At 40.4% G+C, this 14,810-nt stretch overlaps 1 protein-coding gene across 1 annotated transcript in view; it reads left to right on the top strand.

The window, feature by feature from the left end:
• The first annotated feature begins 735 nt into the window (after nt 1-735).
• The window catches only part of ptprn2 (protein tyrosine phosphatase receptor type N2), a 120,071-nt gene continuing 105,996 nt past the window's right edge, over nt 736-14,810 (top strand). Inside the window, exons 1-3 of the mRNA XM_061758492.1 lie at nt 736-935; nt 7,241-7,291; nt 11,716-11,829. Of these exons, the coding sequence (XP_061614476.1) occupies nt 848-935; nt 7,241-7,291; nt 11,716-11,829 (253 nt within the window). The 5' untranslated portion in view covers nt 736-847. The remainder of the gene's footprint in view (nt 936-7,240; nt 7,292-11,715; nt 11,830-14,810) is intronic.

Raw genomic sequence — 14,810 nt, 5'->3', positions numbered from 1 at the left:
TAGTAAGGTGGTACGTTGATGAAGCGGTAAATAGGTGGGTGAGTATGTAGATGGTAGAGTGGTAGGTACAGGTAGTTAGCTGGGTAGATAGGTGGCTAGTTACAGATTTGTGAGAAAATGGCAAGTAGATAGCACGGCGAGTGGGTAGGTACATACCGCGTGTATGTAGGTGGGTAACTGGTAGGTACATAAGTAGGTAGGTGGCTAGTTACATAGAATGATAGGTCGATAGATTGTAGGCAGATAGCTAAATTGGTAGGTACATAGGTTATATGGGTAAGGGGATTGGTGGTTAGATAGGAGTTAGATCGCAAGATAGGTAGGTAGATGGGCAGCTCGAGAGGTAAATTTGGAGCTGGATTGCTCTGTACATATAGTCGGTACTTAGTTGTGGAAGTAGATAACTGGATGGGTGAGTAGGTAAATAAAATGGGTTGGTCATCGAGATTGGTGGGTGGGAATGTTCAAGAGGCGTGTCCCAATACTTTTGTCCATGTCAAATCAAATGCCAGAGCGCCCCCCCCCAGTCTTCCTCCATTGTATTGACGCGGCCCTGCCCGCTCTTTCTCGCACGTTTCCACGCCACGGCTCTGTGACGTCACGGCTAGGAGGGGCTCCTCAGTCTGCCACGGTCGCTGTTCTCGGTGCTGAAAGCGACGGTCGCGTTCCGCTCTGCTCCGCTCTCCCCCCCACCCCAATTTGCAGCCATTTTAGGTTCTTCCTCCAACCCCCTCCCCCCGGCCATGCGACATTCCCCTCTAGCCCCCCCGCCACTACCCCGCTGCTCCCACCTGGCGTCGGCCGTCATGCGCTCGTAAGGCGGGCACGGATTGAGCCAAACGGCGGGATGGAGTCTCCGTGGTGTCCCGTGCTCGTCTTCGCGTCGGCCGTCTTCCTCTGCTGCTCCACATCTGCCCGCGCCAACGGAAGCTTTGGTGAGCACGTCTCTTCTTCTTTGACTCCAAAATGTCATGATGTGGGTCCTACTGTTAAACCGCAAAAAAGAAAAAAAAAAAAAAAGGAAAAAAAAGTTAAGACCTGGTATTAAAAGTGCTGCAAATTCATACGATGCATGTTTACTTCCTGGAAAAAAAAAACAATGTTCTCATAATAGTTCTGTGTTGCAAGGTGAAATCCATACATCCCCGATAGCAAAGTTACATAATCGACAACAAGGCCCAGTTAGCGTCATGATATACTCCCACTGGTCACATTATTAGGAACACCTGCATCTAAATAGAACTACCATTCGAAAGATGATAATAATCACGTTTGAGGTATTCATTTAACAGTATTGTTATTGTGCTAGTTTGCACTGCATAATACGTTTGAGAGCTGTGCCTAATATTTTAATTACCTCGTGGAAAAAATGTCAGGAACGACTCAAAATTGCATGTACTGTATGTTTATGCAGTGCGCGCACATACACACACAAACCCCAATTCCAATGAAGTTGGGACATTGTGTAAAAAACAGTTAATGTTCAAACTGATAAACTGCCTGCAGCATGTTCCCAAAAAAGCTAGGACAGGGGCATGTTTACCACTATGTTATATCACCTAAATACACTCAATAAGTGTTTGGGACCTGAGCTTTGAAGATGGAATTGTTTCCAATTCTTGCTTGATGTACAACTTCAGTTGCTCAACAGTCCAGTGTCTCGCTTGTTGTATTTTGCACTTCATTATGCGCCTGCACAGATTTTCAATGAGAGACAGGTGAAAAGATGTTGACTGGATGGCAGCATATGTTGCTCCAAAATGTGTTTGTACCTTTCAGCATTAATGTTGGTTTCACAGATGGACAAGTTACCCATACCATCACAGATGCTGGCTTTTGAACTTTGCGCCGATAACAATCCGGATGGTCCTTTTCCTCTTTGGCCCAGAGGACCAGACGTCCCTGATTTCCCAAAACTATTTCAAATGTGGACCAGACACATGCAGACCAAAGTACACTTTTCCACTTTTGCGTCAGCTCGGGCCCAGAGAAGCCAGCAGGGTTTCTGGGTGTTGTTGATGTATGACTTTCGTTTTGCATGATAGCGTTTTAACTTGCATTTGTTGACTTTTGGCGATTCTCTGAATCTTTTGATGATATTATGGAGCTTCGATGACGAAATCCCTAAATTCCTTGCAATCGTACATTGAGAAACGTTAAATTGTTGGACTATTTGCTCATCTCTTCCATGCTTGTTAACAAGTGAGCCTTTCAGAGATGCTTTTATACCCTATTGTGACACTCACCTGTTTACAATTAGCCTGTTCACCTGTGGAATGTTTAAAACAGGTGTTTAAAATTTTTTTTTTTTTTAGCTTTAGTCTTTTGTAGCGGATTATCACCTTCCTTCACTGATTGTCTGGGATAAAGTCATTTATCGTGAAGAGTGTGGCGTCCATTTTGACTTCAAGTGACCAGCCAGTAATGCAAACTGACTGACGCGTGAGCATAACCACCATACACTATGGGTACTTAACACACGGCATTTATAAATCAGCTTAAATATTTAATAACATCCGCTGCATCCCATTCAAGCATCACATTAGGGCGTTAAAGCGCTCCTTGTTATGGAGCCACAGCGGGAAGTTGAGGGATGATTCATACAGGCTGCTTCGTATTGATCATGTGGTGTATATTTGGAAGCATTCATTTTGCATACATATGTCAGAAGCGCGGCGTGGGAGACAAACTTTAGCATGCGATTGCACATAAATTGTCGGCCAGCCTGAAATGCTTTTCAGTTCAGCATATTAATGGGTTTAGAATATGAAACGGCGACAGCCTTTATAAATTTCCTTCTACGCAGTTGTATTCATTTGGTTTTGTATGAGAAAGGACAAAACAAATCCTTGGATGGCACTTACACTAGTAGCTGTAGTTGATAGATGGGTGGGTATATACAGTAGGTAGTTAGACTTGAAGGTAAATGAGTAGGTAGGTAGGTAGTTAGATGATAAATTGGATGGGTAGATACTGTAGATGAGTCAAATAGGTAGTTGATAGATGTGTAGCTAAATGATTTTGATTAAAAAGATTTTAAAAAAATATAAATGAGTTGTGCAGGTTATAGGGCACATTAATGCTAGAAAAAGTTTTGAAATGTTTCATCTTGGACTAATTTTTATGTCCCAAAAACCTGACATTTTATATCCATTGTACATAGGTAGGTAGTTAGATGGGTAGGTATATAGATGAATGCGTAGGTAGTTAATAGAGAGTAACTTGAAGGATATATGGGGAGTACTAGGTTGGCAGGTAGGTAGTTAGATAAGTCTACTCGTAGGTAGATGCATAAGTAGGTAGTTCATAGATGGGTGTGTATATCCTAGTTAGATTAATGGGTGGATAGAGGGATATTTAATTAGATAGTCGGTAGATGATTAGATATTAGATGTGTAGCTACGTAGAGGGTAGATAGGTAATTCGACGAGTAGACACGTTGTTCATATACAGTAGGGAGTTAGATTGCTAGGTACGTTGTGTGGTATAAAGTTGAGTAGGTAGTTGATAGATGTGTAGGTAGGTAGTTCGTAGATGGGTAGCCAGATGTATAATCAGTTAAGTAGGTAGGTGAGTAGATGGTTGGGTTCATGGGCATTTAGATTTATAGATGGAAAAAAATATAAATGCACTTAAAACTAACTGTATGGTTGCATATCACTCATAATAACAATAAGCTAACATAGAAAACAATCAATTTCCGACCACTGAGAAAAAAAATCATATAGGAACCAATGGAAATATAAACTGTCGGCGTCACAAAACCTTGATTTAAAATTCTTGCTAAATGTACTGTCATACAAGTGTAAGAATACACTGATGCTAACCATTATGCGTTTGTGTATGCTTGTAACATCCTGACTGAGCTGAGACGGCATTCATTCACAGTGGCCAAATGTGGCTGCGGCTCTATATAGACGGACGTACAGCGTTTGACGGGCGTCGCACGCCTGTGTCGTTGCACTGTGATGTTTTAGTCGAGCGTGATAGTGAATCATGGCGGGGGACGCTGACATGCGGCGTCATGTAACATTGATGTATGGGTTTTTGTTGCCTCGCAAACAAGGACGCCGCGTGGCAGTTGATTTGTTGTCCTGACATATGTTGGTTGTCATGACGTTGCCTTCTGGCAGCCCTGCTCTCGGGGACAACATCAGGCACATGTCAAAATCACAATCCATAAAGTCTCCATCTATCTAGATATGTATTTAAAAAATTGTCCGCTGCGTATCGATCAAAGATATTAGATAAATAGATGGGTATGTAGGTACGTAGTTTCATACGTAGGAAAGTAAATGGGCATATAGAAAGGTAGATAGATGGGTAGGTAAATGGAGAGATCACTATGTAGGTAGGTAGTAGATGTATAGATGAGTAGGTACTGTATGGAGGTAGTTGATTGATGGTAGCTAGATGGATAATAGGGTATTCACATTAGTAGATAGAGGTACGTAGGTAGGTAAATGGTTGGGTAGATTTGGATGGTAGCACACATTTCAAAGTGATGCTTCCTGTTCTGGCTGGTGTGATAACAGAAGGAGTGTGAAGAAGAAGTAGCGAAGAATTAAATCACGCTGGAGCGCGCATAGCCTCCCTCGGAGACGCTGTTGGCAAAATAAAGCTGAGCGCTCTTGTCGCTTGTGTCGAAGTGAAAATCTCGCCTCACGGGGCCCGGAGTGTGAAAACAGCCTCGGGTATTAAGAGGAGGGCCGCCGGTGAGTCATCGGGTTCTAACGAAGAGAGAGGGAAAAAAAGAAGAAAAAAAGAGAGGTCGGAACAGGGGTCGTCTCATGTCGCGTCCATTCTGGGAGCTAATCCACGCGTGATAATGAACGGCGTCGTGTCTGCTTCCTTTCAGGGTGATTAATACCCTACACCAGTTCTCATTGCAGCTCGGAAGCACACAGCTGAGGCGGCAGATGGAAACCCAAAGGTGGCATGTTTTTTTTTTAACATTATTATTATTAGTTTATATATATATATATATATATATATATATACAAAATCGCAGCTAGTAAGAGCCATCAAATTACTCGTTATCCACAGCTTGAGGACAGGCACTACCGCGCAATGCCACCGTGAAGCTATAAAGCTACTATGCTTCCACCATACTACACTGCATTAATACAATGATCCAGTACAGAGAATCCAGTACAGCAAATAGAGACATGTACTTGATGCATAGGTAGATATATGGCTAGGTAGGTAGTTGCTAGCTATAGATGAGTATGTAAGTAGAATGCAGGTAGGTAGGTATGTACATAGGTTTGTAATGGGTGCGTAAAGAGATAGGTTGGTAGATTGGTGGATAATTATGTAGACACATAGATGGGTGGGGTGAAGAGATTGTTGGGCCCATCACTAGAGGATTAGGTAGGTCAATTGATAGGTGTGAAAGTAGGGTAGCGATTCAATGGTTAGGTAGAAAACATTTTAAAAATAAAAATGTGAAGATTGCTAAGTAGGTAGATGTAGTGGTAGATGAATAGATGGGCGTGGTAGTAGGTAGGTAGGTAGGTATCTGGGTCGGCAGATAGATGGGTATGTACGTATGAAGGTTGTTAATTTAATTGTTAGGTAGCCTGATGGGTATGTACTGTAGGTAAGTAGGTAGATACATAAATGGGTCAGTAGGCAGGTAGACACTTACTGTACACGCGTAAGTGGCCATAAATGGGTGGGGAATCGTTGGCTGATCTTACCTGTCAATCATTACAGCAGCTCCCACCTCACTAATGCCGATGCTAAGCTACATGCTAACTAACTCGTTAATGTTTTTATGAGTTTTGAGACACACTTAAAACAATCCTAACCCGAGAGACGAATCCGTCGTGCAATTAAGGCCAGACGCGAGGTCGAGCTCGCCTATTTCTGGTTGCTCCGTTGCCGTGGCGACGCAGCCATGTTTAATTCATGGCCTGGCTGTTGCCGGGTGGACGGGCGTGTCGCCAGGAACTAGCAGAGAGCGACCTGCATGGGAATTCTGGAAGACAGTCGGTGTCGAATGTGTTCCGCTCGGTTGCACCTGCACTCTCGGATGTGCTGCGTGCACTCCCACGAAAATCTCAAATTATTAATGTGGTTAAAAATAAACTATTGTAGCTCTATACGTCAAACTGGGATCATGTAGGAAGGCCCCAAGATTTAGGTGTACTTGTACTTACTCTAGTCAAGATGGTACAACATTACCTTTTATTAGTTTGTTTCCCCCAGCTGGAAATAAAAAAAAATGCACAAAATTTCACTTTATCGTTAAAATCTTTTTAAAATAAATCACTGTTATTTTGCCAGCTCCTGCAAAACCTCCACAGCCTCCACGCTTTTATGTAACAGGTTGACCAATTAGCATGTGAACATTGTTTTAGTCTGGATGCTTCATTAAGATATAGACTGGATAATTGTTGTTCCACCTGCATTTATTAATTGGTAATCAGCAGCATCAACATAGATTATATTTTAATTAAATGGGGTCGTTTTTAATCATATCTGCCGTGGCGGCGGAGGAAGACGATGGAGCTTTTATCAGCTGCGCACATGCGCGCACGCTCGGCCGGATGCTTGATTTAATGCAAGGTCATAATTAATATTGAGAGCTGACGTGCTCCTCGGTTAAATGAAGGCAAAAAGTGATGAGGAGGTAAAGTAGGCCTGCCGCTCTACAATATGCAAATTGCATGTTAAAAACCCCAGTGGGCATTATTTTAACTCCAAGGTGGAACAAGTGATGTGCACTTTCTCATTAAAACAATTTTTATTCTCTTATCGTTAAAAACGTGGTCTTCTCAACCTTTAAAAAAAAATCCGTCATCAGCTTTTAACTTTTGCCTCGTGTTTGTGCTAAACACAGAAATCTAAATTGTAGTTTAAATAGATCTTATGCAATATGAATATGTAATATCATAAAACATTGACATACATGCTTTTCATTGAAAAATAGAAATAATAAATAAAGTAAAAAGTAAGTAAATGTAATGCAAAAAGGATTTATTGCAATAGTATTTAAGATAAAATAATTGTGCCAGGAAAGTAAATAATAAATAAAGCAGAAATTCAGCAGTAAAAAAAAGTAAGTACATAATAAATTAAAAACATCTTTGAAAGTGTAATTGTTTAATCAAAATTTTTCCCCCTAAAACCAAAATGATTTTTGTTTTTGACACACACACACACAAAGTTCCTGTATTAGCTTAGCCTTACTTCACCTTGTGAGTCTTCAGTTACGCTGTATTTTTTCTTCCAGGTTGCCTGTTTGAAGACGATCTCTGCCGAGCTTACGAGTTCTGCGTCAACGGTATGTCCACTTTATTGTTTTGTTAATTTTCTAGTTAATACAGTATTTCCCCCAAATCATTATACTGTATGTGTTAATTCATGCTGCGATGTGGGCATCTGCAGATTTTCACCCAAAAGCCAAAAAAGAGAACAATAAAGCAATTTAAAAGAAAATTAATAATTAAAGCTAATTGTTAAGTAGATATCATGCAAAAAGTGATTTATTCCTAGACATTTAGGATAAAACAATTGTGCCCAGAAAGTAAAAAAGATGTTTTATTAAATTAAGTAAGAATAAACATATTATTAATTGTTAATAATTAATTTGGAAGCACTGTGAGCTCATGTGGCTCTATGTGGAATGGAGGAACACAGTTGAAAGGCCGTGTGACGGTTCTGCCATTTCAAAGACGACACAGGTTTGTGTATTTGAAAACCGCGATTTTCGGTTTCCATACAAAATCGTTACATACGTACATACATACATAACATAATTATGTAGCTGTATATATTGCTTTAAAATGAATGCTGAACTACATGTATTTAGCCATATCATATGAATCCTAAAGAGCTGAGGTTGCCTTCATTTACATAAGAACACAGTTTGCAGGTTGCTGACTGGTGTGGATGCTTTATGTATTATTTTATATGATGTCACAGACAATATGGACAAAATGAGGGCTGGTTTGGTTGCCTGGTAACCTGGCATTGCTGGTAAGGAGTGGCAGGAAGTGCCGGGGACGGGGTGGGGGGGGGCACTGCACTTCCTCCCTCCCTCCCTGCTTTACTCTTAGCCCAGTTTCTATAACAAAAATAAGGTTTTGTCACCCCGTGGGAATAACGCTGGATTCTTTTTTCTCTTATTATATATGTAAGGAAGGAAGGCACACTGGCGATGACATAACAGGTCTGTTCAATGTTTAATGTGCTGCATCTTTCGCAGGTCTCCATGTGAACGGGGGTCTATTTGAAATACAATTTCCTTCTGGGATTGTCATTATTGTGTGAACGCTGAATATTCATTATTATTAATTTTATTTTAGTTGAATATAATCTCACAATAGATCCACTTGCGAATGTTTTTACGGAATTAACTATTTAGTTTTTTTAATTATTATACTTCTATTTTCAATTTTCATATATTTTATTTGATTATTTAATTAAATATTTCACAATTGATTTACTTATGAAATATTCTCTAGTACATTATATCATTTCATTATAATGAATAACAATTACTTTATTTTTAGAAATTTCTTTTTTATTTTATTTCTATAATCTCACAATGAAGAAACTTGTTAAAAGTAAATTTAATTATTTAATATTTTAATATTAATATTAATAATATATATATTTTTACATGACTTTTTTTAAAACATTTTTTTACATTATTTGATTTGATTTCCCTGTAGATCAACTTGTGAAATACTTTAAGATAGTATTATATTCAATTACATTTTTGAATTATTTTGAATAGATTTTCAATTTTTATTTACATTTTATTTCAATAGATCCACTTATTTCGTGCTGCAAAACAATACACCTCCTGTGCCGTGATGGCCAAAAGCTATTATTTTATTCTATTCTAAACAACCATAAAGTACCTATAATGAATAAAACTGTCCCTCTATTTGTCATGTCCGGATCATATTGAGGGGTATAAAAGAGGATTTTCTTTTTTTTTTTTTTTTTTTTAAGTATCAAAACAGTTAAGAGACATAAATCCAGACACTCCTCCACCCAGACACTAATGCAGCCTGCTAACACTATCTACAGTGTGAACGCTAATGCTTTTGGAAGGTGACAGCAATGCGTTTATGCAAAAAAAAGACGAGGAGGAGACAAATGATGACTTATTAGGACGACGTTTGGACCGGTGCATTAGGAGCGCAAATCGATATGTCCAGACAGGCCACAATGTGGAGTGTAGATAAAATGAGCCATCAGGGTGTGTGAATGATGAAAGTGTTGCGATTTATCTCATCAGACTGTTATGTCTGAGAAGTAATGACACTTATTGTTCATACAAAAAAAATATATATATATGCTAGCTTGTCGCTTTGAGTTCATCCCTTCACAAAATGGAAATTCTTACAATGCTAACAGTTAGGCTGCTAACAGCTAGAATGCAAACAACCTGTGTAGACCCATGATATTAATTCTACAATATTTAGTGCCTCAGTGGACATGGGACAGGCGGAATGCTATAGTAGAGTGAGTGTTAAGAAAGATTGGAAAAAGGCTTTTTTTGTAATCTTGCCCTGTAGTCTAGTACCATTTCTAATGACAGTTGCTAAAATGCTAACATGCTAACAGTCTATATGCCAACATATAGCAAGATAGCAACCTAAATCGAGAATGCAATGCACAAAGGCAAATTGATGTAGATTTTACATCATGCCGTTATTGTGTCCTCATTCAAAAGAGAGTTTATAAAATGCTAACAATTGGTATGCTAACATGTAGCAAGATGATATATATTTTTCTTTTGAATTAATAAAATAATGCATTTCCTTTATATTGACAATCTTAAAAGTGCTTATGATGCAGGTGAAGTGATCCAAAGCTGTGATCAATAATAATGTCCGCTAAGACATTCAAATGTAACATACAGCGTGGGCTTTAATGGCCCCAAGCAGGGTCGAGGTGACCACATAATCAATAAAACACTGCTGGTTAATTGTTTGTTAGGGGTCTGGGCTACACACTTGAGGGAGGTAACATGTAGCACTTATCTGCTGGATTTGAGCTTATAAAAGCAGTGAGCCAAAGAGCCACAAGAGAGAGTTAAAGGAAATTAAAATGCCTTTCTGTAGTCACGCATGGGTTGAGTGGTCTTCTATAAGCGGTCCCCTAAGGACATTGGTATCATTTTCACTGATAAAAATGACGCTTGGTTAAAGGAAGTAACTTCGACAGTCAAGTCAATGCATGAAACGTTGCTTGCTGCCATGCTGCACCGAAATTAAGAAGGATGTGTACAAATCTGAGGACAAATAGCAGCGTGAATATTGAACGATGCAGTTGTATGATATTTTAGTGGGGTAGTTTTCTCTTTTTAAGGCAGTGCGTGATATGCTGCTTGCTGCCATGCTTTTCTGAACGGAAGATAAAAAAAATAATCCACTGGCACCAACATTCTGCAAACAAATAGCCTTGGTGCATTAGCATCACATAATCGGATGGTACCTTTAGTCAAATAGTGCATAAAATGCTGCATGTTTTACTCACATTGGATCCCAAATTTCCACAGATATGCTGGCCTCTTTAGATGATTAGATGATGAAGATAAAATTAAGGCTGGCTGGCTTGATGTCACATTTGCTACCAAGCCTTGCTAAAAGGAAGATAAAAAGAATCTACTGGAACTACATTTTTCACAAATTTGGGGACAAATGGCATCCTTTGGTTGGCGTTGCATAATATCATTAGTCGAGACAGTGCATGATATGCTAAGACATTGGACCCCAAATTTGTACAAAACGTGCTAGCATCTTATTGGCTGATAAGATGCTAGCAGATAAAAGTTAGGCTGACTGGCTTAGCCAAAGTTTTTAGAACTTTGGAACTACAAAGAACTTTTTTTTTTTTAGAACTTTGGCTAGGCGTACTTTAGTCACATTGTCTAGAAAGCGCATGATATGCTGCATGCTGCCATGCTTAGCTAAAATGGAGAAAAACAAGAATCCACTGAAACAATCTGCAGATTAAGAAAATGGTTGTGCTGGTGTCATGTTACCGACTGACATCATTTAGTTAAGATAGGGCATGATATGCTGCATGTTGCTATGAATCGCTCAGCTTGGAAAGACAAATGTTAAGCCATTAGACCCCAAATTTACAAAAGTTAGGCTGGCTGCCTCTGAATCACACTGCATGCTGGACATTCATGGGTGGGCTAATGTCAAGATAGTACATGATATGCTGCTTTCTAATGTGCCTCACTACAAGAAAGATGAACTTATCTATTGGAACCAGAATTTGCACACATAGTATTGTTATATTATGCTGTCACTTTATCAGCTAACACCTTTTGTCAAGACGGTGCATGATATGCTGCCTGTTGCCATTCCTTAATACGCCACAGTATTAATCACGGTGTTTTATCCTTGGATTTGTGCCATTTCTGTTCTGCCAAATGGATGGAATTATATGCATCTTTATTACATTTCAGCCTTCTCCAGAGGTCCCGGGCGGTCGTCCAGTACGACAGGTCGGCTCAGGTTGCCTAGCGACCCGCATCTACCCAGGCTGATGTGCTAGATTAGCGGAAGCCCCCCCCCCTGCCCACCTCCCGCAACCCCACCCCCACATCCCTTGATAAAGTCGTCGCTATCACCACAGGGGGCTGCTTATCGGGGTAGAATGTCACAGAGTGGAGACAGCTTGCTTCGAAATGGTGTCGGCACATTTTGTTCATGGTTTTCTTCTTCTGGTTTGCAGATGGAGTTTTCGGGAGGTGTCAGGAGGTGGCCGGAGCCGACCTGAACACGTACGACGTGTCTTCCTCCGGCTTGCTGCGCCTCAGGACGCTCTTGCAGAAACTGGCTCACAGAGGTACACGCGGACTTTTAATTGCATTGATCAAATGCTAACACGCAAAAAGTTGCTATGCTAACATATACCAAGATATAGCCTAAGTCGAGAAAGCACTAAGGTAGATTAATAACTTTATTTTTCCCCGTAGTCAGATACCATTACTAATGAAGTTGCTAAAATGTTAACATGCTAACAGTTGATCTTCTAACATATAGCAAGCTGACCACCTGAGTATAGAAAGCGCTAAGGTAAATAGATGATTTTTATTTTTTTTTATTTTTTTTTTAGGACGTTTTGGCCTGTAGTCAGGCACTATTTCAAGACAAGTTTGCTAAAATGCTAACATGGTAACCGTTGGTATAAAAACATGTAGCAAGATGGCCACCTGAATAGAGAAAGCGCATACTAATTTTAATATTTAATATTAATAAATATGTAATATTAAATATTTACATGTCCATTTTTTAAGAACATTAAAAAAAGTAGATGAGAAATTCTTACTCTGAATCAAACATTAAATTATAGTGCCTAAGTCTGCTGGGACAGGTGGAATGATAACATGCTAACAGTATGTGCATCTGCTCCGATGCAATTTCCGTTATTTTGTTATATATATTTTTTACAGCTAACGGTGGCCGACTGGTTAGAGTGTCTACCTCACAGTTCTGAGGAGTGGGGTTCAATCCGCAGCCCCGCCTGTGTGGAGTTTGCATGTTCTTCCCGTGCCTGCGTGGGTTTTCTCCAGGCACTCCGGTTTCCTCCCACATCCCAAAAAAAAACATGCATGGTAGGTTAATTGAAGACTCTAAATTGCCCTTAGGTGTGAATGTGAGTGCAAACGTTTGTTTGTTTGTCTGTGCCCTGCGATTGGCTGGCAACCAGTTCATGGTGTACCCCGCCTCCTGCCCGATGATAGCTGGGATAGGCTCCAGCGCGCCCGCGACCCTAGTGAGGAGAAGCGGCTCAGAAAATGGATGGATGGATATTTTTTACAAATGTAGGTGTATTGCTTTTCATAAAAAAATAACTGATAGATTCTCACTAGTTTGTTTTTCTGTCTATTATGCATTTTCAAATTAATACAAAGTCAAAATAGATGCATACAAATAAGTCTCTGTGCTTCTCAAATCGTGCCTAGCAACAAGTGGCTGCTGCTGTAGTTTTCCTGGTGGTTTGTGCCTCTCCACTAGCACGTCTGCCTCTCAGTTCTGAGGTTGTGGGTTTGAATATCGCCTCCAGCCTTCCTGTGTGGAGTCTGCCAAAATGAGCACATTAGGTTCACTCAAACCTGTCCATAGGTGTGAATGTGAGTGTGAATGTTAATTTGTATTTACCTGTAATGTGCTTTGTGATTATCTGGCGACCATTTAAACCTGCAATGCTTATGAGGCCACAGTTGATAATTGATGGATAGATGGATGGATGGATGAGTCACATAGTCTACGCTGAACAAATTGTAACTGCCGTTCTTACCCACCTGGGGGCAGTAGATGCCTTCAACACAAACAGGAACATAAACCTGAGGATTAAGCCCCCACCCACCTGACCGACCCAACCACCCACCCAGTGCAAACATAATTGGCTTTTGCAGGCCACTCTGAGCTTAATATCTTGTAACAGGCGTGAACCATTAACAGTCAGCAGTCAGCTGGGATGGGGGGGGGTTTAAAAAAGAGAAAAAGGGAGGGCTGACTTGAAATGAATTAAACGTGTAGAGCGCTCCGTTTAAACTCCGACCTTGAAGCAGTGATGTCATCGTTTTGAGTTTTATCTCCCCCACAATGCACCGCTGCGCTTTACTTTTTTATCGGCGAAGCATCATCTAGCGGTCCCGTTGGGAGGCTTTGTCGAGAGCATTGTGTTCTGGGAGTTAAATTGAAGAAAATCGAGAGGGGTTGTGAAAATGGCGAGGAACGTCCGTGGAATCAATTTACAATTCCCCTTATCTCCAAAATAGCATGTCAGTCACATCAGAAGGAATTGAGCCTTGTACAAAAATAGAGGAAAAGAGGCATCAAAATACCCCAGTGGTCAAACTTACAATACACTTTTCGTGCTGCTTATCAGAAGCTATCCTAGTAAGCAAACACCAATTTGTGCATCCAACAAATCTCAATGCAGCTCTGCTTACCATTTGGCTTTGACATGCTAGCAGAGGCGTCGCACCGGTGGAGAGTGTAGGTATTTTTCTGCATGATCGTGCCCCTGAAGTTTTTCACTGTCCAGTGGACCCCTGGATACTCACGGTTCGGCACCCGCAGATTCACCTATCCACATATTTTTTTTTCAATCTTTTTCTTCCCCCCCTAATTCTTCCCCCAAGTTTTCCAAATTTGTTTTCTTTTTTTGTTCATCTTGTTTTTTCTTTTTTTTGGGGGGGGGCAGGGGGGGCAACCACTAAAACACTTAATGGTGGTTATCTCCGCTTATTCAAGGATTTTTGGGGTTTGAAAAAAAAACAAAATGAAAAAATTCCATTGCAATTCTAATGGTCGTTAATTATCTACGGATTTTCGCTATTTGCGGTCCGGCCCGGTTCCTCTCCCCCGCAAATAGCGGGAGTCCACTATAGTCTGATGACTGAACTCCCGCCTCCTTGCTTGAAATTGGCTCTGGATCTTCACCAAGCCTAACTATCGTGTCACAGGTGGAGAAACTCAGTGTAGCAGCAGTTATTATCTTAGGGGGTTGCGACAAGGCAAGTGGGGAAAGAAAATGAGCACCCATAGAAAGATGGATTGTATTTTCACTAATGGAGGCCGCACGAATTACACTTGTCAATTAATCTGTGCATGTGATAAACAGCCATCCAACCATTGACTCAGTCGGAATGTAGTAGTCCTCTCGCTATGACTTTGGTTTCTAATAACGTTCTGCCTTCCTGCACGGTCTGACTGAATCATCATTGGCTGGCGATTGGTCCCAAACAGTGTATTTAGCATATTTAGCAACTGACTTTTGACTTCAGTTCAAAGTCAGTAAAATTGCAATTTAACCAA

Source organism: Phyllopteryx taeniolatus, chromosome 20, assembly GCF_024500385.1.
Source record: "Phyllopteryx taeniolatus isolate TA_2022b chromosome 20, UOR_Ptae_1.2, whole genome shotgun sequence".
In the NCBI taxonomy this organism is placed as follows: domain Eukaryota; kingdom Metazoa; phylum Chordata; class Actinopteri; order Syngnathiformes; family Syngnathidae; genus Phyllopteryx; species Phyllopteryx taeniolatus.
This window is presented reverse-complemented; position numbering and strand designations above follow the sequence as displayed.